The 26,629-nt window shown below is 45.6% G+C and overlaps 2 protein-coding genes across 2 annotated transcripts; both read right to left on the bottom strand.

Moving 5' to 3' along the window:
* Positions 1-6,468: 6,468 nt before the first annotated feature.
* On the bottom strand, positions 6,469-14,393 carry chrna3 (cholinergic receptor, nicotinic, alpha 3; the record flags this gene model as incomplete). The annotated part of the gene is made up of 6 exons (XM_084437478.1): positions 6,469-6,597; positions 6,823-8,029; positions 8,448-8,557; positions 9,546-9,590; positions 13,320-13,459; positions 14,333-14,393. 6 exons carry the CDS (start codon positions 14,391-14,393, stop codon positions 6,469-6,471), a joined length of 1,692 nt encoding a protein of 563 aa, XP_084293604.1.
* A 2,284-nt stretch (positions 14,394-16,677) lies between these two features.
* On the bottom strand, positions 16,678-20,466 carry chrnb4 (cholinergic receptor, nicotinic, beta 4 (neuronal); the record flags this gene model as incomplete). The annotated part of the gene is made up of 5 exons (XM_084437151.1): positions 20,326-20,466; positions 19,316-19,360; positions 18,932-19,041; positions 17,699-18,746; positions 16,678-16,842 (listed from the first exon to the last, which is right to left on the bottom strand). Exons 1-5 carry the CDS (start codon positions 20,437-20,439, stop codon positions 16,678-16,680), a joined length of 1,482 nt encoding a protein of 493 aa, XP_084293277.1. The 5' UTR covers positions 20,440-20,466.
* Between the last annotated feature and the right edge of the window lie 6,163 nt (positions 20,467-26,629).

Below are 26,629 nucleotides of genomic sequence, written 5' to 3'. Positions count from 1 at the left end.
CTACCTTAATGTCAATATAATTTCTGAGTTTTGGTTTCAACTCAGGAACATGTTCCACTGTTCCTGATAAATAAATAATAACTTTGGTTTGATTCTGTTTACATTACACTGCAGGTTATTCATGAAAATCATATTTAAATCAACGTAAGAGAAAATCAGACATCTCCTTTGACCAAGGATGACGGTGTGCTCTCTCTCAGTTGAATATCTTTTTGGTCAGCCTATTATCTGGCAACTGGACCAGGCGGTTCCAGAGCCTCACCATTTCACACCTCTGCTTGACTAGACCAGGATCCCAGCCCATGTCCCCCTCTATTGCCCCTTTAGCTGTATATTTATGGACTCCAAGGAAGCATCTCATTGCTCGGCTCTGGATGGCATTACAGACAAATCCCCAAACTCCAAAAACAACACTGAACCCACCATGGAATCAAATAGTTTGGTGAATGTGGAGAACCCGAGATCAGGACACATCTTTATTTTACTCAGCACTGCCGCTAAAGCTCTACTTGCTGACTCAGACAGCGCATTTCTCCCCTCTAGGAAACTCATATTTTCGTTAAAGATAAAACCAATATATTTATAAGAAGAGGTGTATGACAAAGATATTAAACCAAACTGAAATCTGTAACTACTCTGCTGTTCCAACTTCTTTCTGAAATGTACGATCTGAGTCTTTTCGGAATTAATAGCAAGTCTCCACTTGCTGCACCATGAACTCATAATATGTAAAAAAAAGATTGTAAAATCGATCGACCGCAGGGGCCTCAGAGTGACGGGGCAACCAGTCGCCCTGAGGTAGCAGAGCGTAGCCGTCGGGAGGGGGTATAGGGTTTAAACCTCTCTGCTGGAAGAAGGCATTATCGAGCCGGTAAACGCTGCACCTTGGGATCTCAAACCAATGACAACGTGGTGGTAGAGCTCCTCTCCCGCTCCATCACAACCCCCTTCTGTTCCGTCAGGCGATGGAGAACAGTCTCTCATCAGCGCACTCTACGCACCTCTGCAGCCTGTAGTCGCACTCGAGGAACTGAAGGGAGCGTTGGACAAGGACCCAGTAGGCTACTGTCTACGCTGCGCACATACTGTATATCAGAAACGGCTGGCCATCCCACGTTCCACACGAGTTGAAGCCGTTTGCCAGGGTGAAAGACGAACTGTCCTGCAGATACCTGTGTCTCAAGAGGACCTATTGTCAATGGTGCACAAGGGTCACTTGGGGATGGTTAAACTCAAGTAATGGTGCCGCGACTTAGTGTGGTGGCTGGCTATCGTCCTGGACATCGAAGCCCTGGTCTGAGACCGCTCAGTGTGCCCCCTCAGTGACAAAGCAGGACCTCCGGCACCTTCCCCTCTACTGCCGCTCCCTGGCCTTCCTGCCCCTGGGAGCACGTCCAACTTGATATCTGTGGGGATATTCACGGCCGTGGTGTTCCTCACCACCAGCGCTTGTATGACCTCCACTCCAAACGGCCGGACATGGTACCAGTGGGGACGGTGAGGTCACATCCAGATAATCCAGATACCGAATGGCCTTCGCATGCTGGGGAGTGCCAGAGGCTGTGACAACGCCTCTGAACTTTCCCTGTCAGTTTCTTCACATGATCTAATTCATTGGATAAAATTATGTTGATAAAATGGGGTGCCTTAATTACTCTATTTCTCTCACCTGTCATCTTGATGAACTCTGAGCATTTACAGTACAGTACCCTCCCAAATTCTCTTCTGTTCATTCACAGCACAGCTGTTTACACACATACTTTAAACAACAGCACAATTGGACAATTTAGTTTAGGATAACCCGAAGGCACTCCACCTCTGGGCCACAAACTCAGGTATCTGAATTGGGAGTCATACATTTTGGCGCGGACCTGAATTACGGGACAGATTCACAAATGAAAACAAAACTTTGAACAAAGCCAGCTCCCCGTGATGGGGCTCTAGAGACATAGGGTTTGGACTCTTGGGCTTTCATAACACCTCAGCAGTGCCACCGGCTGGTTGCCTCCATGTTACGCCGCATTGATGCAGTAATTTGGGCAAAAGGAGCCCCAACCAAGTATTGAGTGCATAAATGAGCATACTTTTCAGAAGGATGACATTTCTGTATTATAAATCCTTTTTTGATTGTTATGTAATATTCTAATATTCTGGGATACTAAATTTTTGATTTGCATGAGCTGTAAGCTGTAATCATCAAGATTAAAACAAAAAAGGCTTGAAATATTTCACTTTGTGTAATGAATGTAGAATATATGAAAGTTTCACTTTTTTTTAATTAAATTACAGAAAATAAATAATTAACTTTTCCATGGTATTTTACTTTTTTGAGATGCACCTGTATTAATGCTTTCATATTGAGCCTATTAACATTCTGGTACCACTTATGTTAGGTCCAAAATCTGGATTGGCCCCTGCACTATATGGTGTGCATTAGGTTTGCATAGCTTGTGCATCAAATGGTTAATTCTGTAACCTTATACCAATATATGTACTGTAGAACAATAGAATAGAATAGAATAGAAAGTATTTGCCATGTGTAACAAGTACAGGTATATTGGAATCCTTGTAATCGCTGGTCCTAACAGTATCTTATCAGTACTAATCAGTTACTCATTCTAGTCCTACTGTCGGTACTCAGCTAGACAGTGAAAGGTCCCCAAACTGGACATTTCCATTGTTCCATTGATTATCCATTGTCTAGCAGTCTAGCAGTATCATCCTCATCTACTTATCCCATCCAGTCATGGAAGACTACAGTATGTGTGTGTCCGTGATGTAGGCAGTGCAAATAAATGACGTTCAAATATACAGTTGTGATAGTGTTCAATTGTTTGAATGTTTTCAGATGTTGGGTGTTCAGGTGTACAGTAGTGCCGATTCCATTGTTGTCTATTGTATAGACAAGGTGTGTGTGTGTGTGGGGGGGGGGGGCAGGTAGGACAGCAGGGGATATATATACACAGTAATCTTTTTTGTTTTCATTTTATATGGTGGTATGTTTGTTTATAGAGTGATTAATATCATTAAGCTACTAGATAGGCAGGGGTATCATACCAAATATTGATAGAATAACTAGAGATATGTAGGGAGACAAAAATTGGTCACCTTGGGTGGTACTGTACCAATTTGTGAAAATATCAGTATTGGCCCCAGGACTAGTAGGGCCCCCAGAGGGGGGTTGTAGACTGGTAGGGAAGAAAAGATTCTTCAGCACATTGCTACTGTAATTATCATTAATTACAATACAATGCAATACAATATACAAACATTACTAACATTTAAGTAGGTAACAACTGTCAGAATATGTATGAGTCCAAGTCCAAATGAATTGGTATTAGATGCACTAGAGTAGCCTATGCATTTGTTATGGGTTTTATTGTGACATACTAATCACATCTTTTCTTAGTGATCTTGCATGAAGCATGGTCTTCCTCAGCCGGCCTCTGTAGATAAGAAGAACAGGTTGTGTCAGGCTCAACACATTTCTTTCATAGAGTGTGTCAGGTGGTGACTGTGTTGCAGAGAATCATTCCTACTGTACCTCTAATTTAGTGTGCGTCCGCCTAGCTTCACACCAGTGGTTTGTGGTGAAGAGTGTTGTGTCAGAATACAGTCTGTCTACAAATGTCTACATATGGACCTGAGTGGCATTCTCAAGAAACGGCCTATACTCTGTCTGATCCTTTCTCGAGAAAGATCAGTTTGATAAATAAAACTCTCGAAAGACATTCTCTCGTTGTTGGCAAGTTGATTTTCAGATTTCCATCACAACCAAGTTACTGCTATTCTCTGCTTTCAGAGGTGGTGAAATCCTACAAGTAAATTCCACATCTCCCTCTGTCACGGTGGATGGGCCAGCAAAGGATATTCCACAGGGATCAAACGAGGTGTTTGAGGAGGGGAGAGGCACGTGTGTATGTCAAATGTGAAAGGAGTTTGTAGTATCATAAGTACAGTATATGCATTATACTGTACATATTATGTTTGATGGGAAACGTACAAAAGAAACAGAATGTATCCCTTTATTCTGTATTATATGAGGTCCTTCCTCCAGTATAACCTTGATGGCTATTGAGTTGTCCTCTCTGTCACATCAGAGGGTAAATAAAGTATTTCTGAGAACACAGCCATATTGCCACTATGTTTGGTAGTGACCCTGGTAATGGTGAAAACGGCTATTATCTTCTCCAGGATTCTTTTTCTCCATAAGAACGCCAATGCCATCCTTACATAAGTAAACATAGACTGGAAAGTCACTGCCCTCCTTTGGGTCAACACCTGTCCAAAATATATTTGCTGGAACTATCACTAGCATTTGAACAGAGAAGGTATTTGCCAAATGTAGAGCTCACTATACACCGCTTCCAACTGAATTCACTCATATAAACAAATTGGAAATACATATTGTACATTTTCACACTTACTGTAACTGACCTGTACTTTTAGTTGTGACCTGTGTTGCCAGGGTGCATCTGCTGAGACACATTTAAACACATTCAATATATTCTCATAATATTCTAGAAAGTAACACAAGTTATGTCATTGTAATCATTAACTTATCAAATAAATGATGATATACTCACACAAAATGAGGATGAAGATATTCATTGTGTCAGGAGAAACCCTTTGACTATGACTAGCTACTGTATGTAATGCATTAGTGGTATCGGCCTGACTAAAACAAGGGCTGGGGGCGGAGCCTCTTACCTGGCTTTAAAATAGTTGAAGAGCGGTTGCGGGTGGAACCTCAGCTTAATAAAACCACAGCCAGAGCCAAAGCCCTTTTACGTAAGCATCTCTTACAGTACAGTACCTCAATACCCTCAGGCCGCAGTCTGTCATTTCAGCTATTTACAGATCTCTGCTCCAGACTGTTTTTATTTAATGAGCTCTGAAAGCGAGCTTTAATGTAATTTAACTGAATTCAGCCAGGGGTATCTTATCAGAATCAATGGAAAGCTTAAGTACACTATCTGACTCGTCCATCTCAATAATTCAATCTGTTTTGTTTTGGTTCCACACAGGACAGTAGGAGTGTGAGAGTGGGTAATTGGCAGCAGTACAGACTCAGAGAACACATACATACAGTATAATATAAATGTACAATCAAAATGCTTTCAGATATATCTCCTCCACAACATCACATTAGTGTATGCCATGGGTCTGCACCTAGACAACAAAATCTCATACAGTTGATAAGAGTAGATGTGTTGGCTAGAGGACACAGCAGAGAAGGAGGGCTGGTCAGATGGCATCAGAGAGCAGTCTAATGATGTACTTTATCACCAGGAATATTGATTGTGATCCAATAAGCCAGGACAGAGGGCTCAGAGGATGTACCATTGTAATGGCCAGGTCCACTCAAGCCTGGTCTGCTGCCTGATAATCACATCTACATCCTCCCCGCTCTGCCCAAACCCAATCTTCATAACGTATTGATCTCTGCATGCTAAGATGACTTTTCTAGAGGTTAGCATGAGGCCTATCCACTCCAGGGGTGACTTCAATCCATGACCATGATTCTTGGGAGAAAATATATTTGATGAAAGGCTCTCCAAGACAGGGGAAGTCTGACATGTTGTGATTTAGCCAATGAAACAAATTCAGTTTTAATGTGCCTTTAAATTTGTCTTTGGTGGACAAAATGAGAAACGTGGGTGTTTACTGAATTATAGTACCACAAAATGGCCACATGGTGTCACCCTTTACAACACAATGGTTGCTTGTTTGTTTTCCCAGTCTGAATGGTAATATGAGTGACCCAATGAGAACGTACTGAAGCTGTTTTTAATGTTCATAAATGTATGATTTCCATGAATGTCTGTATCCAACCTGAAATGTTGGAACACTAAAACATGACTGGGCATTAGAAGGGTACATGCAGAATAAGATGTTTACATGTTTAGAGCTGAATACTCATTAATATTTTACAAACTATTGAATTATTTGCATGACATTCAACATTGAAAGGGAACATTGGCACATATTTGCTGATCTCGTTGCTGGAAATTGACCAGATGTACTTCTTACAGCATATCCTGTTGGGAAGCTGTTGTTATGTCCATGTGGTCCTCTTAAATGAGATGGGCGTCCCAGTTGTTAAGCATTGAGCTCTGTATCTGCATAATCAAGTCTTTATGAGATGTAAACAGAGCAACACAAAGGAGAATGGGTATTGTAGCATGGTGTTTGCCTTCGCCATGGTTACATCGGCCTTGTCCTCAGCACTGGAGAGTTCACTTCCCCATTTGACATGTTGATAGAGAGAAGAGGCCATGAGCATCTGGCAGCTGCAGCTCGTCTGCGCCAACATCCTGGTTCTATGGCTGACTCCATACTGGCGAGGATCCGTTCTGTCATTTAATAATGCCTGGATCTGTGGAAATATGCTGTGTGTATGTTTGTGTGTGTGTGTGTGTGTGTGTGTGTGTGTGTGTGTGTGTTGGGATGGGGGGGGGGGGGGTGTCACATGTCCTCAAACAATAGGAGGGGCTGGAGGAAGAGGCCAGCTGTTCCCAGGATGCACACCAGGACAAAAACCCACAGGAAGATCCTATCAATGACCATGGCAACGTACTTCCAGTCATCCTGGACCTGGAAGAGAAAATACAGTCTCACTGATATGACACTTTGTCTGAATCTGACCTTCACTCATTTCATTATTTGGCTGTATGTAACTTTTAACAATTACTTGGATGTAACTTTTAACAATTACTTGGATGTAACTTTTAACAATTACTTGGATGTAACTTTTAACAATTACTTGGATGTAACTTTTAACAATTACTTGGATGTAACAATTTCCCCTCAGCCACGCACCTCCTTGGCTTCGTTCTGTAGCTTCATGTTCTCCGCTATGTACTTCACGCTCTCGATGGCCTCCTGGATCTCTGGGGAAAGGGGGGGCAGGGACACGACTCCGCCGTCCAGAGACTCGGAGCTGGAGCAGGGGCTCCCGCCCCCTCCTCCCGGCCCGGCGGACCCCGCCCCCCCGCTGAGGGCCCCCACGCTGCCCGCCACGCCTCCGTTCCCTCCCCCGACGTCGGCGGGGAGCTTGCCCGTCCTCTGGCGCCAGCAGCAGTTGCAGCGGCCCTCGCGGCACAGGAAGCCCGGGGCCTTGGCGGCGGCGGCGACGTCCGCGCTGAGGTTGTTGAGGTTGGCGAGCTCCGTGTTGAGGAAGAGACGGCGCTGGGCCAGGCTGGACACCATGGAGGCCAGGTCCTGGGGCTTGTGCTGCCGCTGCTGCAGCTGCAGGGTGTGGACGGAGCAGGGCCTGGGAGGCAGCGGTGGCTGCCCAGTCTCCGCCGGCGTCTCGGGGTCCCTCTCCGGCCTGGTCATGAACATCACCCTGGGCAGCAGCCCCAGAAAGACGCTGCGCACCCAGCCCGGCATGGTGTGCGTCTGCGGCGTGCGGTAGTGCACGTTGAGCACGAAGACGGTGATGACGATGGAGAGGGTGACGAAGATCATGGTGAAGAGCAGGTACTCCCCGATGAGCGGGATGACCAGCGAGGTGGACGGGATGGTCTCGGTGATGACCAGCAGGAAGACGGTGAGCGAGAGGAGCACAGAGATGCAGAGCGTGACCTTCTCGCCGCAGTCGGACGGCAGGTAGAAGACCAGCACGGTGAGGAAGGAGATGAGCAGACAGGGGATGATCATGTTGATAGTGTAGAAGAGCGGAAGGCGCCGGATGTAGAGGGAGTAGGTGATGTCGGTGTAGATCTCCTCGCAGCAGTTGTACTTGATGTCGTGCTTGTAGCCCGGAGCGTCGATGATCACCCACTCGCCGCTCTCCCAGAAGTCCCTGAGGTTGATGGTGGAGCCGATCAGGACCAGGTCTATCTTGGCCTTGTCGTAGGTCCAGGAGCCAAACTTCATGGTGCAGTTCTGGTAGTCGAAGGGGAAGTAGGTGACGTCAATCTTGCAAGAGCTCTTGAAGATGGCTGGAGGGATCCAGGTCACGTCGCCATTGTAGCGAAGCAGGGCCTTGGTCTTGTCGTCCACCTGGAAATCTCCTACTGCACTGTGAGAGAGAGAGAGAGAATGAGAATGGATAGAAGTTTGAATGAGTCATTATGAGGACATAAACGATATGTGGACATAAATAATGTATTTGTGTATGTCTTAAGCCTAATTTATACTTCATGAAACGTCTCATGGCTCATGTCTCATGGCTCTTGGTTGCCATGGAATGGAAGCTAAAGACAATGCCCAGGCATTCCATTCCATGGCAACCAAGAGCCATGAGCCATGAGACGTTTCATGAAGTATAAATTAGTCTTTACTGTGCATAAGGAATATGTCATGTTGTGGTTCGTATCATCTGCTCTGTCATTTATTAATGGCCCAGAGCTCTCTGTACTCAGTGTCCGCATTATTATAATAATTGAATAGATCAATATAGTTGTCTAGACAACGCTATCATCTCTTGTTCAACTCACTTGTTGTACAGGACGATATCTGGCTTCCATATCCTGTTGGAGGGCACTCGAATGAACTCTACTCCTCCAAAGTTTTTGGGATCCCACCTCAGTTTGTAGTCATTCCAAATCTAAGGAGATACACTCAATTACTTCCGATATCGGTCATTTACAACGTTGACCTCTGTGTGTGTCGTCTTACATAATGACATGGGGTTGAATGACTCATAAGGAAGGGAGGAACAGACAGAGGATAGACAGCCAACCAGCATCCTAATCCTTTCCTTCAAGATCTACTTCCCACTAAAGAGTTAACCCTCCCCTCTCTCACACAACCGCTTTAAGCTCAGTTTCCCTTTCAGACACACATCTATATTGTAATCTGTGATTAATTATTAGGAATTCATTATTGTGCTATATGTGTATAGTAATGTTTTTGAGTTTTGTGTGTATACAATGATTGCAGGTACTCCTAAGTGATTTCCTGCCCTGTGTGAAAGGCTCCAGGTGTGCCCAATCAAGCTTTCTACCTTGATGTGGAGAAACCAGAGTAAATATGGACAATGACACCAAAACCTCTCACTTTGCACTGACGAAGGTCCCTGACCTGAAACGGACTGAAACGTTTACATCTTTTTGTTGTTGATCCCAGTTTAATTGATCTCACTTTCTAACAAGACTTTCAGTCTTTATTTGTTTCTGTGTGCGAGTCCACTTTTGCTTTTTGTACCATGTGGGATCACCCATGTGATAAAAGCGACTAATCCGTCCAACAACCCATCTGTAGATCGTTCTAGACCCGGCTGAGGTCATCTTAGATTGGAAAGAAACAGTCGCGGTAGAGAAAATCTATATCTTCCATATTGTGAGCGCTTATAAGCAGTTTGGTAGAAATGATGACCTCAGCATAAAATGGAGATCTTCCCTGAGTCACAGCACTGCCTGGTTTAAACGTCCACTTTGGGATGGACGGGGGCTGCTCCAGGATGCTTTTAAAAGCTTTTCCTGATGAATAAGGTATCAGTCTAGGCAATGAGAATCATGTATGACAAGGTGACCTTGTCCACGGAACCTGTACATATACACAGACAATAGGAGATGGATGGAGAGGGAACTTACATGTCTTAGCCACAGGTTTGTCTCCATGATCTGGTTGACTTCATCCTGAAAACAGAGAGGAATACGTCCTCAAACAGACAGACGATGCAGTGACAAATCGATCGCCGGGGCGTACGACTGTTTTCAGAGCGAAAACGGGGCCACGCTGTCGAGAGCCATCATTTTCCATCCGGGTTTGTTAGCGTGAAGAGAGGCCTGCTTTTCTGTGTCCTGCCCATGACCTTCCCAGAGGTGAGAGGAACACCTGGGGCCTTCAGCTTAGAGGCGCAGCGCACATGACGGACAGGCCGACAGACGGGCCACTTTCTCCACGCGTTCCAGGGCTGGGGGGAGGAGACGGCACACAGATTTACTTGTTTACTTGGACCATGAGTGAACTAATCTCATGACCCAGTGCGTAGCGTTACCCATGGATGCGGCCCGGGGACTCCCAGCAGAGCGTTCCGGGTGTTTTTGCAGGCCCAGACCAGGCTGCTGACAGCCAGGACAGGTGGTTCTGCTGGGGCCCGTGGTGGACTGGACCCGGCCGGGGACAGCCACGTCTGCCCGTCTCTCCAGGCGAGCCAGGGGGCCGTCACCCACAGCCACTCCCAGAAGGTGGGCTACCGATGCTTGAAATGAGCTCATTGTCCCACTGAATTGTTGCGGATTGTTTCTTTATGTGCTTTGCTTTTTGTTTTGAATGCCCTCCTTGTCATTGCTCTTGTATTATGATTGATGATTTTGTGAAGCAGTTTGTGACTTTTGATCTGTGAAAGGTGCTATATAAATAACATTTACCTACCTACTTACTTACTTACCTACTTACTTACTTATTATGAACATTTATTGGTGAATGTATTTTGGATGGTTTGTCTTAGTGATTTTAAGAAAGCAATATTAGTTTTCAACCTTGTGATTACATGCAGGGGTGTAGTGGAGGGTAAACCCAAGTAGACTCCGTTTACTCACCTCTTTAAAATGAGGCTGAAAGTTGACTCACCTACTGTATTTTCTAATCAACTGTATTAATCAATGAGGGTAACAAAGCAGACTTTACCCACCTGTATTTACCACTACACCCCTGATTACGTGAGATTGAAAATTCAATATTAGGGCCCATCTTTCCTTACCCCTGTGGATGTAAGATTCTACAAGCTTGAAAAATATGAATGTAATGCATGCACACAAATGGGTGTGGATTTGATGAGTGAGTTTGCAGATTATTCATTATAAATGAGATTGATTTTGAGGGATAGGCCACTTTGACTACAGTTCTCCTATAAGTGAAGAGTACATTTAACTGTAGTCGCTGACAAGGCACTTGTGTTGCCTTCCAGGTTGGTTTTGAAACTATGGTACAGTACATGGAAGAGGAATATAAATAAGTAAGGTAGGCATAGCCTTTTCATAAAGGGAGTAAATCTTGTTTGCCGGTAGAGGCTGAAGAATCCCACTAGAGGAGAAGGTTTGACTGTGACTCATGGGGAAGAAATAACAGTCATCCATCACAGGAAGCCCTGGCCTGCTAGATCAGCTGACTTTAAAGAAACATTACTCCTCAGCTGAGATATTTTTCTGGTGGAAGAGACTAGATCAAGGGATGGCAGCAATGCTGGCGTTGGCATAGCAATGCCATTCTGATGACATCACCATTCATTACATCGCCCAGACACGTTTTGGCCCGGACACTATTTGGCATGACAGAGCCTCTCTGAATGGCTTAACGCACGCAGCTCTGCAAAGCCTTTGGGTACTCTGACGTTCCTCATTCACTGGCTGAGATTGCACTTTGAATAATGCACTCCCAACAGAACAGATGTATATCTGACGTAACACAATGATCAGACGTTACAGTGCCATACTTCACCGAATCCTTTCCTTTCATGTAGGGTGCATTCCATTTGGCTGGGAAGTGTTGAGGTGTGAGAGATGGAGGACTACGTCACCCACGAGGTAACCATGTTACAGTAGACACCACACCTTGGAACAAAGATGGACATTAGCTACTGTAGCTTTGTTTGTCAAACCAGTAGATAATAAACACTACGTGGTATTTTGCGCATACAAAAGAGGTAGCGAACATGTCCTCAGATAACAGTTGGGGAATATTGTGTGTACGACTAATTGAATGGGACACAAATAAGACAAATGCTAATAAAACTTTTTTCACTTGGTTACACAGGGAGCTGCCATCTTGTTCATGACTTCCAGAGCAAACCGGGGGTATAGGGTCGAGTGGTACGCGTTCACGAGTGGTGAAAACAAGTCGTGGGGGGCGTTCCAGTTAAAACTGCGAGCCGTATCTCATAAATCACGACTTCACGAGTATAACTTCATTTTGTATAAATGTAGTATATAGTAGACTTCATTTAGTATAAAACTACACTGAATCGTTTCATGTAGTATAAAACTACACTGAATCCTTTAATTTAGCTGAAAACGGTCGCGAGTCAGCAGGAGGAGGATAGGCTATGTATGAGACACGGAAACACATTGAATGAAACCAATGGCAGTGTACTCCCACACCCGTAACGGGACTGAATCGACTCCGAGGTTTTGGGTAGGCTATAGCTAGCTTCCCTGGGCCGTCCAAAGGTGTCCCTCCCTTGATGCCTGGACCGCCTGTCCATCTGCCAGGTGGACCGGAAGACGACCCGTATATTGTCACAAACCGGGAGAGGAAATCCGGCACCCATGTCCGAATGGAGGGGCTTTCCCAGAGTCGCCTTGTTTTTGCTGCTCCCACGGAGCACTATGTCCAAGTCATGCCAAACACATAAAAATATTTGGATTGTGATACATTTCACAGTAGAGCATACTGAGACTGGATTGTACCCAGTGCTTCCCGTCTTGGAAGAGCACATTTAACATGTTTTTTCCAATGCATTAACATATGCCCCATTGACTTCCACTGTAGCCCAGTGAGAGCCTGCATTAAAACTGCAGCTAGCTCAATACTGAAACAATCAGTGAATTAATGGTCTCTGTGTTTCAGGTTCATGGTAGACAAACCACAAATAGGATAGCACAGTACCCCTTTAAGATCTTGCTTGGGCCAGCTATAAAATTTAGGTATAGGCTAAGCCACTATGTTCATTTATTAAATGATGCACTCCTCATCCTCCCTAAAAGCAAGCTTCTTTGTTTAATTAAAGCCCTCCACTCTGGGGAGGTCTGAGGCAAGCAGACCTTGTCTAATCTTCACACAGACAAAACGCGTTCAAACCAGCAGCGCTCATTTGAGGGGGCAGTGACTGAGGGATGGCGACTGTCAGCAGGGAGCAGCGGAAGAGTGAGGAACCCATCTTCTCTTGGCCTGTCAGACACCCACACAGCCTTTCTTTGTGACAGGCTCTCCACTGGGTCTGGGATTCAGCCGATAAGCAGCTGATAGGGCCGATTGCTGCCTTGAAGCACACAAACTCTTGTCGGGAGCACCTCAGGGGTACAGCACAGCACTTGCAGGCTCTCGCATCTCTTGGGTGTCTCATCAGTGATCAGGCATTGGGACCGCCCCCTATAGCATCCACATCCAGACATTCTCCATGTGCTCTTTCCTCACCATGAATCAATGCATGGCCATTTAAGGGAATGCCCCGCGGCTCCGCTCCCGATGCGTTATTTATGGGATGATTTGTTTCATCCTGTCAGGACCTTGCCTCTCACCGCGCTTTCTGATATCCTGCGCTGTCATGATGTAGGACACACAGACCGTGGTTCCGCAGAGGAGCAAGAGTCCCGCAGGATATTGACATTTAACTCACACACACACACACACACACACACACTCACCACTTTGACCAGCTGAGACATGGACACCTCAAACTGTACAACGACCGGGTCGGTCACGTTCTCCACCGGCCGTATGTATTGGTTGTAGCTGGAGAAGATCCCGGAGAACAGCCTGTGTTCTGCCTCAGAACAGGTTCCGCCTGAGTTACAGACAACAGGGTTAGAGACAGGTCAGAAGTAGCAATTTTGTGTTGAGTGATGGTTTATATAGGCTATATATGTGGTTATGGTATGTGGTTTATGTATATATGTTTCTGTTTCAATTCAGTACCAAATTTCCCCGTAGGTAGATCAATAGTCTAACCCATAAATCTATCAGTATATAATTTCTGAATAAAACAAATTCAAATTATTTTGAACTTGAGGTTGTCTGTGGCCAGTGCACAGTTCCTGTATGACTCCAATGTGCTGTTCCATGTTTTTCGATTTATTGGTCACACATTGTAATTAGTACTTCTACCGTTAGGCTATTCGTTTCCGAAATAGATTTATTTTTGCTATCATGTGTCCCAACAGCAATTTAATTATGTTCTTTAAGGTCAGATTTCACGAACAGCAAAGTAATTGTGCCAGCACCTATAGGCATTTGAGTTAGAGATGTAAATGGAAAATCTAATGCCTTCAAAAACCCTGAGATTAACAAACATCACGTAGCCTATTCATAGTGCTACATCGTTTATAACCGCCCTAAACGCATGATCTGGCCGTCAACAAATAAGCTACATGGGCAAAACAACACTTCTGATGAATTTCAGTAAAACACATGAACACACAAGATGGATAACGCTATTTCCAAATTACTTCCTTACACTTATACTGTCCAAAAATGAATACAAACATCTTAGATTGTAAGCAGTTATTCTGGGCTTTTATGCATTCAAGTAAATAAACATAACCTACTATTTTTTTTTTTTGCACTTAGCCTAGCCTACTTGAATTTAATAGATTCACATTAATGCAACAAGTAGAGCACACATAATACCTCACGGAGAACTGTAGTCTAGGCTACTTACCCGACAGGAGGAAAAGAAAGAGGGAACAGGTGGGGACAATGAGGAGAAAGTGATCGTTCATGGTGGGTTAAATCCGAAATTAATCCTGGGTTCTTCAGGTAGGTAAAAGGCGATGAAGGGGAGACTGAATCTGAATAGGAGAGAGAAAGTAGGACGGTCAGAGCGCACGGTGCTCTAGATGCCGGGTAGCACATGCACACGGGGTGAGGAACAGGACGAGGGGAGTCAATCAATGGGAGCAGGCTAACCCCCCACTGGTAAATTCAGGAACTGGAGTCACCTCGCCATAAAAACGTTTTATTAGTCGGGTATTGTTTGGGATATTTTAACAACAAATACCACTGCTTTGATTTCTGGTCCATATACATGCAGTTTATCAACCTCTAATCAATAACCGATCGTTGTTTACTGTTACAGTAGGATGAGGTTATGGGTTAAACGGCTTCTCCATCTAGCCAACTGTTCACAACATGTAGACTAAATCGTTTTTATAAATCAATGGTTAACTAAATTGGATCTAAACAGTGCAAATTGCCTCTCAACAAGAGTTGATTGGCCTACTTGTAAACGCAACCAAACGGGCGGAGTATTTCAAGCTGAGCTACCTACATGCTATGCAGAACAATCAGCACCACGGACAGCGACCCTCCACCTCTGCTCTCTAGAGCCAAACTCGTCAGGCAACCGCTACGGTGGCTCTTCACTGCTGTAGTCTCATGCTGACGTGCAGAGCATAGCCTATCTCTCTAGTTCTATAGTTGAATGATAATTCAGGCTATGCAGAGGCATGTTATTAAAATAACAGTAACATGATAGGAACACTGAAGGGTGTTTACACCTTAACACTTGAACACAGCCGGGAGGCCATTCTTCAGGCATTTACACTCAAGTCATTTTTTTACCCACTGCATTGGGTTTGCCCTCAAAAGGAACAATGTATCAAACTTTGTCATAAGTCAGATTATGTTTCCATTAACGCCCTATGGTAGACTGGATATTTCAAATAGTCGACACAGTGATAATGCGTGGGAGGAGGACTCAAATGACTCCGGAACAGAGATATGCTCGGCACGTTTAATTAGAAAGTGATGTGACAGAAAACCTCAGACAAACAACTCTGCCTAGTTCATCAGAGGAGAGATTGGTACTTAGCTGACAGGAGCACTCTAATACATTGTCCTAATGCATTGTTTCAATTAGCCTAAAGAGTAACTCACTCGTGACAGTTTGAGAATGCTGATTACTCAACGTGTCCTCTTGTTCTTAGTGGCAACTGTTTTTGGATGGAGCACGATATAAATTGTTATCCCCTTGTAAAAAAGCAGCGGAATAAAGAGCCATATAGGGAAGCAGTAAGTAGGAGCAATAAGCAGTAAGCCGACAAGAAAAAAAAACTGGTATTGGCACTGCAACACTGATCTGCAAAGCTGATCTTGGTAGTTCTTGATTTAAATCAAGTCCTCACTAAAGAACCACCACCGTCTGCAGAATCTCTAACGAGCCAACTCAGCAGTCTGTATTGAGCAGTAATGGGCCAGTGTGTGTGTGTTTGTGTGTGTGTTTGTGTATGTGCGTACTTGTAAGAGCTAGACAGTCTAAAAATGTCAATGGAAGTCCTCTGGATGGACATATACAATGTGGCCAGTAGATGGCGCTCTATGTAACCACTTGCATGGTGTGCAGAAGATACCCTCCCTCATTTAACTGGAATTGTTTATTGCATCAACATACAATATCTCTGGTATCAACATAAACTCACATATCACCTGACCATTTACCAGTGCCAAAATTTCACCTCATTCATGTGATCTCATATTCAGATTAATACATTTTCAAAGAGTGTATTACACTTGCTAAGCAATTTTCTCTCTCTCTCCTATCTCTCTGAAAATAGATTAATTAATAGGTTTTGGCAAACATCCCCCACCACTTTAAATTGTATTGGATGTCAATGCTTTGAGTCAAACTCTCTAAGGACAAGGACTGATGGCAAACCTTTTTTGTACATTCTTTAATGACGCTTTACCATGACACAACTTGTTGATACAGCAAGGATAAAAATCATCAACACAGATAATGTCCCACATGTATCTCTGCAATTCTTGGTTCATTGATCCACCAGTTCAACGTGAGCCTCGTCTGCATCAGTCTATTTCAAAATAGACATAGTCCGTTTCATCAGCTCAACTTTACCAGTTCATAGACAAAATACAACTTTTCATAGTAGATACTGTATGTAATGGTATAGGTACACAAGAATGTCATTGCATTCTAAATAGTATGACTGGTGTGGGCTGTATTGCTGTAGGCCTCGTGGCTCTGGTCGTCCCCGTGGCCGGCTGGTCTCAGATGCGTGGGGTCTCTGAGATGGGGTGCTGGATGGGGACGATGTGGGGCTGAAAGAGAGGCTGGAGGAAGAGGCCCAGGGTTCCCACCACACACACAATCACGAAAATCCACAGGAACATACGATCCACCACCATGGCCACATACTTCCAGTCCTCTATAACCTGGGTACACAGAGAGAGAGAGAGAGGGGGGGGGAGCAAGAGCGAGAGAGAGAGAGAGAGAGAGAGAGAGAGAGAGAGAGAAACAAAGAGAGAGAGGGTAGACAGAGAGAGAGAGAGAGGGGGGGGGAGCAAGAGCGAGAGAGAGAGAGAGAGAGAGAGAAACAAAGAGAGAGAGGGTAGACAGAGAGAGAGAGGGGGTAGAGAGAGAGTCAGTTAACTTTGGGACAGTGTTATGGAGGTGTGACGGTTACTAAATGACTTTGGACTTCGGAAGGTTCGGACTGAGCATGAAAAACAAAGTTCAGTTATAACTTTGAAGTACGGTTTAAACCAACATACTGTAGGAGCAGTCTCCATAATTGCTGAGTTGTACATTGTTACAGCTATTGACCCGTTCACCCCTATCCTCTGCTATCCTCGGCAGTTTCTGAAGGTGGCCATACCTCAAGCCTGGTCAACTTCCTGTTATTTTGATTTATCTAAGAAAACAAAGGATTACCAAGAGTCCTAGCTTACATTTCTGGCCCACAGCTAAGTTCTACCAGTAGGTATAGTATTGTTTTTTTGAGCACACAGGGGATGATGAGGTTAATGGTGTAGAATAAGGGTTTCATCTTGATGATGAAGTCGTAGGTGAGGTCCACGTAGGTGGGGTCCAGGGGGTTACAGGGGGGCTAAGTTCTACAGGTAGGTACAGTATTGTTTTTTTCTGTTCCTACGGGGATCGTGCGTGGGTGGGATGTTGTTCCAGCCAACGCTAACACGCCTCAACTACAGTGTGGCCTCTCGGGACCAGAGGTGACTAACAGAACGTAAGTTTGTTGCCCTTGCCTTCGCACGGCTGCGGCCTACTTACACTCTGGTCGTCGTCGTCCCCCATCATGTGGTCGGCCACGAAGCGGACCCCGTCCACAGCCTCCTGCACGTCCGCCGTCCAGTCTCCGCCCCTCTGGCGGAGGTCTTGGCCGGAGGGGACGCCGTTGGGGAGGTACTCCGTGGGGCGGACGTCCCCCTTCCTGGAGGCGTGGCTGAGCCCCGGCAGCCCGGCGTTCTTGTTGTAAAAGTGCCCCGGCGAGGAGTAGGCGGAGCTGAGGTGGACGGACGAGAAGGGCGTGGCCGTCTTACACGGGGCAGGGTAGTCAAGCCCCAGTAGGGACCTCCGCGCGCGCAGCTGCCTCTGCTGGCGCAGCTTCTGGCGGGCGGAGTTATTCTGAGGACGCCTCATGAAGAGCAACGCCGGCAGCTTGACCAGGAAGACCAGCTTGACCCAGACGGGCATGGTGTGGGTGCTGGGGGAGCGGTGGTGCACGTTGAGCACGCACACGCTGGTGATGATGGAGAAGGTCACCAGCACCATGGTGAACATCAGGTACTTGCCTATTAGGGGCACGTCCAGCGAGGTGGGGGGGACGATCTTGGAGATCAGGAGCAGGAAGACGGTGAGCGCCAGGAGGACGGAGATACACAGGGTCATCTTCTCCCCGCAGTCCGAGGGCAGGTAGAACACCAGGATGGCCAGGGAGGTGATGAGCACACAGGGGATGATGAGGTTGATGGTGTAGAATAAGGGTTTCCTCCTGATGATGAAGTCGTAGGTGAGGTCCACGTAGGTGGGGTCCAGGGGGTTGACTGTCCGTCTGCCCGGCAAGGCCAGGATGTCCCACTCTCCGCTGGGAGTGAAGTCGTCCATGCTGGCCACCTCAGACTTCAGGACCAGGTCGATCTCCGTGTGGTCGTATGTCCAGGAGCGGAACTTGAGGGTGCAGTTCTGCTGGTCGAACGGGAAGTGCTTGACCTCGATCTTACACGCACTCTTATAGATGGCCGGCGGGAGCCAGAAGATGCTGCCGTTGAACTGGACGATAGCGTTGGTGAACACTGTCACCTCATAGGTACCGTCAGCACTGTGGAGGAGTAAGAGAAGTCAACATCTTGCTTTGGCACTTTGCAATCACACACGCTTTGAGAAAGTGGATGTTCTTTAAATTACATGAGCATGACACTTTTTTTTCTCGTTTTTCTTTTTTACAAAGAAAAACGTATTATTATTAGAAAAACAAAGTATTGTATCCGGCAAGGCGATGCTTACTTGTTGTACAGCACTATATCAGGAAGCCAGATGTGTCTGGAGGGGATACGCAGCTTGTCAATGCCATCATATTTAGAGGGATCCCATGACAGTCTGTAGTCCACCCAGTGCTGAAGAGACAGAGTTCAGACTGTCACCTCCTGCCTGGGTCTCTCTCTCCGACTCCATCAGCACCACATCATTCCCAATTACAAACTCAATTATCATTCCAAAAGAGAACGGTCTTTTATTATTAGAGTTCCAGATTCTGCATTTGATTGAGGGAGAGGTATGGTTACGCTTTAACTAAAGTTCAGGGAGAAGGACAGTGGAGATGGAGAAGGATGAGGCGACTTCCCTAAGTGGTGATGAACGGAGTTGATTAATCATGATCTTCACACTTACCTGTGTGAGCCAGACGTTGGTGGTCATAATCTGCTCTCTCTCATTCTGGGGATGGAAGCAGTCAGACTTTGAAAGACCACAAGCACATTACTAGCTGAGTCATGTGTAACAGAAACACAGGAGAACACGTACGGCATGGGGAAAACACAAAATCACGACCACCATTCTTCATTGGGAGTGGGAAGTGTAAAATGGGTTTTTCGCCCCGAAAGAGAAACCTATTTTACTGCCCCGGCGTTAAGATAAATGACCCAATCCCCTCGGACACGTTTGCCGTCTCAGTGTCGGACCTTTTGATAAAGTCACTGAACATTTACAGAAAAGTAAACTTGTGTCCAGCAACAAGGAGACAGAATGGAAACTAGGCAAACCTCCACAGGGCACACAGGCACACATCATTACACACAGACACACACACACACACTCATTACATTATACACAGACACACACACACACACTCATTACATTACACACAGACGCACACACTACCCCCTTTGTTACACCTTCATCGTTGACAGCATAATTACACTATCATGACAAACAGCTCAAGCAACGCAATAACAAAGCTTCAATTACTATAGCGGAGAAGGACAATACAAGCCTATAAAAAATGTGTATGTGTGTGTACATGTGTGTGTGTGTGCGTGTGTGTGTGTATGAGTGAGAGAGAGCCCTGCTGGTTTTCCCTGCAGCATGGAGGGGAGAGCCTGTAAATCAAAGGACAAACTCCAGTGCCCTCAATGCCAAGCGGCAGCTTTACGGCTCCTTTTAATGAAATGTGCTGATGTTTCAATCTGGACGTGACGGAGACAGGCCGACACAGGAAGCACAGCCGGACACATCTTACTGTACCTACCCACCTCCCCATCCCGGGATTCCCGGCCTTCGACCACTCAGTAGAAAATACACACGGAGGGTGATTTACTACGTTCACCGGTTTCTCTGAGCTCTCTCTTTCTCTCTATCTCTCTCCCTCTCTCTTCCGTCACCGGGCGTGGCCGTGGTCTTACCACGCTGATGAGCTGGGCCAGCGACACCTGCAGTTTGACGGTGACGCGCTCCGTTCTGTTGATGGCCGGCCGGATCAGCTTGTTGTACCGATCCTTTCCCAGAAGCCAGTTCATCAGGCGCTCCTCCGAGTCGGCGCAGCCTCCACCTGGGGGATAGAGTCAGCAGCGGGTTAAGCTACGTTAGATTAACACGCTACTGTATCTTGGTTTCGACGACCAGAAACAGATGTATCTTATTAGCCCGGTAATAAAAGGAGACTTATAGGCCCGTGACTGATTTGTTTCACGGAGCATGCTTTACTGCGCGGTGTAGTGACTTGTTGCGGACCCTGCGGTTCTCCGTCGGTTCCTGTTCTGCAAACGGCCGGCGATCCTCTCACACAGAGGGGAGAACTGCTGAACATGCTGATCTTTGCAGGCACACTTCCTGTACCCATGTCCCCGAATAATTGCATACTCAAAAAAACCGAGCCCCCGGGCGAAGACAAGACAAATCAAACAGAGCTGTGCCCGGGCTTGAGTTAGGGAGGTAGTAAAAATGTTATTATGAGGGGCTCAGAGCTCTACCAATGAATAATTAAATGATCGAATGAGGGGAGGTTTTTCCGCAGCATTAATGAAGTTGTGGTTGCTGAGCCTTGAGGTCGCCATCTTTCCTCTCGCGCGGGCGCCAGACCTGAATACCAACACGTGTTCCACACCTCCGACTCCATGACAAACGACAGGGGAAGTCGGGAGTAAAGATCGACTTGATTAAAAGGGATGAGGAGCGCGTCCCATCTGAAACAGGAAGGACGTGTTCAGCGTGGGTGATATAAGGCTTCCTCCTCCCTCTCCTCCCTGGTCCAGTGACTGATGCAGCACCCTGACACAGCAGAGTAGCTGGGTAGCACTCTCCACTTGGTCCACTCATGCAAACCACTCCAGCGTAGTGAGGCGCAGTAACTGATGGGGCCCATTCAAGAGAAGCCGCTGCTGAAGCAAATAAACCTCGAGCACGGAGAATGATTTTATCACAGGGCTGCACAGAAGTTTGTTTGCACTGAGTGTAGATCACTTTACTGCATCAGACAGGCTCATTTTTATGTGTTTTTTCTAGCGTGTGAATTACGACCGGGGAAGCATCAGGATTCATGCAGGGTTGGGAGAGGCCGTGGTCGTTGGACAGGTCTCTCCCCCCGGCTGCCATGACAACGTGGGCCCGCACAACGTGGGCCCTCTGGGGGCCTTTAACAGATGGCATGTTGTCCAAGCTCTGGGAGGCCGCTGTCAAACAAACCACAGGGGCCGGGCCACTCACACCAGTGAACACTACCTCCTGTGAGGGTGTGTGTACTTTATTTTTGGGGGGGGGGGGGTTCTGAATCAGCAGTTGACTTTAAAAAAGAAGGTCACTCTACTCAACACTCCGAAGTACGGCTTTATGGAGAGTACGTTGAGGAAGGATACTACTAGAGTCGTAGTATAAGTCTTGCAAAAAAATGTGTATGTTACCCCCCAAGGCCAAGCCAGTAGAGTTGTTGATTACATTTAACTGGCCAGAGCTACCCCTTTCCAGACAGAAAACTGTTTGCTTTGGCAGCATGGACCCTGGTAGTGTGGTATTGCTGGCGCAGAGGTTCAATATTCACTTGAGAAACACAGTGAAGGAAAAATGTAAATAGGCACAATTTACGATGCACTGTGGCAGTCTCTTATCAAGCCCAGGGGTGGGGGTGGGGGTCTCAGAGTGGCTGTGCTGATGTTGTCATGCCCATTAGGAATTGAAGGAACTGAACTCCTTCAACTACAGTATACACTTCAGGATATGACTATAGTGCCCAGTTGTAGTGCAGCTTTCAGGCTTATCAAATAGTGATTCAGTATTAACTTGTATAACAATATCATGGGCACTTGTATAATAACGCCATACACCATCCGACTCAATTTATCCCCTTCAGAATTGTGTTAGTGCTTTCTGCCTTATTTGGAAAGAAGGGCACTGTTGCTCAACGGTGACACAATAGGATAACAAAATACTGAACATTGCTAAGCATCTTTTTGTTTAAGAGAAAAACATGGAACATCACATGTACTTATGTAAACTTGAGTAACAAGCAAGTGATATATGGAAATACATTGCATGTTTATGTAAACGACATAGGCTACTGTACATACTGAACTCTTTTTAACACAAATGTCCAAGAGTTCTGACAATCACTTTCACAAAATCAGACATACTTACATTGAATTGAAGTGAGAAAGTAAACGAGGACAGGGAGAATCCGTGTCATTTTATCGTAGTCAAAGGGTCCATCTTCACTCAGAAACTCTAATAAGAAAATACTCGAATGCTCCTATCGAACACACCGGACTCCTAAAAGGCTCCATATGCGCGCAAAATATTGAGCTTAACCGACAGTGCCTTTACGCGCGCAAACCAGATTGTTCAGAAAAGTGCGCGTCCATCTAGGGGTCGGTCAGGTTGATCTTCCTCGCGTCCATCTAGGGGTCGGTCAGATTGATCTTCCTCAGGGATCCGGCAGCACATTGTCCCGTGCGATGCAACGACACTCCCCTACCGTCCTCGTCCGCACAGTGAACATATACACAGGCAAGGCTACTGTAGGTTATTCTCAATGCGCATAGCACAATGCTCGCTCTCAACTCTATCTCAAAGTATCTGACAATTTTCTTATTTTCTTATCCGTTTTTATTATAAATGCGCGTGTAAACAGCTGCGAAGATGGGCTGCACTTCAGTAATCTGTAAATAAAACTGTAATTATTAAATGCTTTGGAGATACTGTACTGATAGCCTTTCCATAAGCTAGGCTACCCTACCTTTTAAATACTACGGAGTGCAACGTGTCCCACCAAAATCCAACTGCCATTTTTAATCTGTTTGGCCAAAAGTATCTTACTCGTGGTCCAATTTGCGCTCATGTTACCCAACATGGACATGGAGATGTTGGTCGACTAAGTTACTGTAACACAAGCAAGGCCATTTGTGTTCAGAACCTTTCATAGATTGCATGGAAGCTGATGTTGAATTGTTGTGTGGTTTTAGCAGATTTAGAGCATGTCCATTAACAGCTCGATGGACTCCTCTGAGTATAAGGTCAATGCACTTGGTGTGACCTCCATTTATCTCCCTGGCCGCTACATGATCCCTCCCCCCTTCCCTGTACAGCCCCCGCCTCCCACTCCTGTCTGTCTGTCTGTCTGCCAGCCTGTCTGTCCATCTGCCTGCCTGCCTATCTATCTCTCTCTCTCTCTCTCTCTCTCTCTCTCTCTCTCTCTCTCTCTCTCTCTCTCTCTCTCTCTCTCTCAACATCTGATAAAAACAGTAGATGGATGGATGGATGGATGGATGGATGGATGGATGGATGGATGGATGGATGGATGGATGGATGGATGGATGGATGGATGGATGGATGGATAGATAGATAGATAGATGGATAGATGGATAGATAGATATACAAACTGCCCAACAAAAGGTAAGTCCTACACAACCACCAACTTCATTAGGGACTGATGGGCACAAGTCAGGGACTCATCCATTCTCCTCTGCTCAGATGCTATCTGAGCCGGTGTGCTCTGGTCAGATAAAGCCAATTATGGCTGTTTGTTTCCTGCTACTTGTTTTTGTCGGCCATTACAACTGCTCTGTGGTCACCTGGTGACAGCGTATGGGTTTGGAGAGGATGTCCGCAGGGTCCAGCTGGTGATGAATGAGCCTGTGGTGGTGGACGACAGAGATTTACAGGAGTGCGGTCCGGTCAGGTCCAGGACAGTGCCATCTCAGCACAGAAGATTTACTGTCTTCCCACAGCTGAAAGCCATTAATATGCCCAATGAATGAGCACTATCAGACACAGAATGAGCCCCAGGGACTTCCCACAAACAACCACACTGATTATCAATAGCACATAGACATTCATTCTACCTTAAAACCTAAAAGTAAAAGGTTGAGTTGATGAGTGTGTGATCTCAACATTTTCCTCAGTTATCTGAACATGTGATAGGAGGCTTGTTGTTACATTGTGTTACTGTTAATCGCTTCATGTGTTTGTTGCTTGCGTTTAGTTTCAGTGTGCGTAAAATGTCAGTGTAATAATTATTGTCATACCACATGCTTTACAGCTAAGGTGTTCAGGAAACATTTCAGACAATAAATTCAAACACGCATTAAGAAGCTCAAAGTGCAAAGTGGAGTGCTTAAATCATTTTCACCTCAGCAGTATGAAACTTTCAACTTGAAAGTTTTCAAGGTCAAGTGTTGTGATACATGCCTATTCCGAACTGTGCCAGTTCATTTTACAAATGGATACAGCTAATTATGCAAAACATTCATAATAATTTAAAGAGACACATTCTGAGAAATATTCTGTCAGCAACATTCTTTCAGGGTTGGAATGAGCCATCTGTGTCGAAGTCAAGGATCCCATCCCTAATCAAAGTCATCAATCCAGTCATCAAGCCATACACGACTCTACTCTGTACTCCTCCTCCTCTTCATCCTCCACCTTTTCTCTTTACTGAAAACCATTGTTTTCCTTTGCAGTCTCTATTATATGAGAGTCAATAGTACTAATTTTCCATGTTTACTAACTAGCATGATTGACTCAACTATTTCTTATGTACATCCCAGGAGCTCAGTATTGATGAAATGCGAGCCTATTGTTCCTGGTTTACTGGCAATGCTGTTTCTGGCCTCTCTCAAGACTATACGGCTGAACGGCCATTTTGAAATGCTGTCCAACAACTGTGTGAGAATAACCCCTTGTGAAATGTGTTGATGGTGATGGAATTCAATGAGGATGTTTCACATCAGACAAACCAGTCATGCATAGAGATTAGAATTCTGATTGATCATGTATTTCCCCACTCATTGGAATGTGGCCTTGTGGAGGTTCTTTACAGAGGCACCTGAGTGAATTAAAGCTGCTTGGTTCTTGCTTTTACCAGCCAAAGTAACAAGGCCCTCAGGCCAAACTTCCTCTCCAAATTCCCAAGCAGCGTTTCTTTGTCATCAAACGGGTCTAGCATTTTAAGTTCTTGTGAGTAGGCCTTGGAACAAAGGGAAGGATTTTAGTAATGGCATCCTGGGAAAACAGGCGTGCAAAGAAAACATATTGCATAATCTTACACAGTTTGTCTTTACAGCAATACTGTGCTCTGCATTGGCACCCACAGCTGTCCATTCAGAACCACTTGTGTCTATAAACTGGGCAGGACCATGGACAGCACCTGTAACTGGACGTGACAGGCAGATGTTGCGTCCCTTAAAAAACAAAACAAAAAACATGTTCCACTGCGTACCGCTGCATACCTGCTCTAAATCTTTTAGCTGTAAGCGAACCGGACCGTTCCGGCCTACTTTCACCCCTGCTTAACGCCCCATCCTCTTCTTCATCCAAGTCGCTCTCGTTTCTGTCTCCTGCTCTGTATCAGATCTGATTACGTAGCTAAATGCTGCGCTTTATTGGTAGATTCAGAAGATTAAACTAGCCTATTACGTTAGTCTAAACATTCGCTTGAAAAAAAGAAGGAAAAAAAAAGCACACAAAACAGTGCATGTACCAATGTTTCTGTCGGACTCGCACTGATGCGACTGAATGTAATTTTCTAATCGCATTGGAAATTATCCACTCGTAAATGCGAGCAAAACAGTTGCCTGTCCAGCCCTGCATAAGGTGTGTCCTGTTTGTTTCCTGACAGCACCAATTGGTCACTCACACCGAGTGAGGGCTGCGGGCTGTGTCAACCCCCACTCCCTTTGGTCATAAAAGGGGAGCCAAGATTCCCTTAGGAGTCTGGAATCATCAAATATCCCTGGTATGGTTTCAACATGATATTACATTTCCCCAACATGTATAATCAATTGATTCATGATTTTAGCTTCAGATTGATACCAAACATTGCTCAGTTGACTTGGCAGCATAGAGCCAGTGAGTTACAACACACAGTAACACTTGGTTACAAATACAATGCATCAATGCCTATACTTTATTCCTATGGCTTGTTCTCATGGTGGTTGCATCACAGTTGGGAGAAAGTAATTACACTTTATTAAAGAAACAAGACAAAGAATGTTCATATTCCTTTGTTTAACTGTGAGTCTGCAGGGAGAGAACTTCATTGGAATGCCATGCCCTGGTTGAGGATCTGGCGGGCTTGCCGTAAGGTGCTCCATCGAGCTCCATCTGGGGACTCTTGAAGTCAAGTTGATATGCCACCTTAGCTTTGGCTTGCTGGTGGGAAGTTCATTTGTGTTTGGCAAACCTCTTCACAGCCATGTCCCGCAGCTGTGAGCGGGACAT

This window comes from Borostomias antarcticus, assembly GCF_949987555.1.
Source record: "Borostomias antarcticus genome assembly, chromosome: 4".
Lineage (NCBI taxonomy): Eukaryota > Metazoa > Chordata > Actinopteri > Stomiiformes > Stomiidae > Borostomias > Borostomias antarcticus.
Note: the sequence above shows the minus strand (reverse complement) of the source record. Positions and strands in the feature narration are given on the sequence as shown.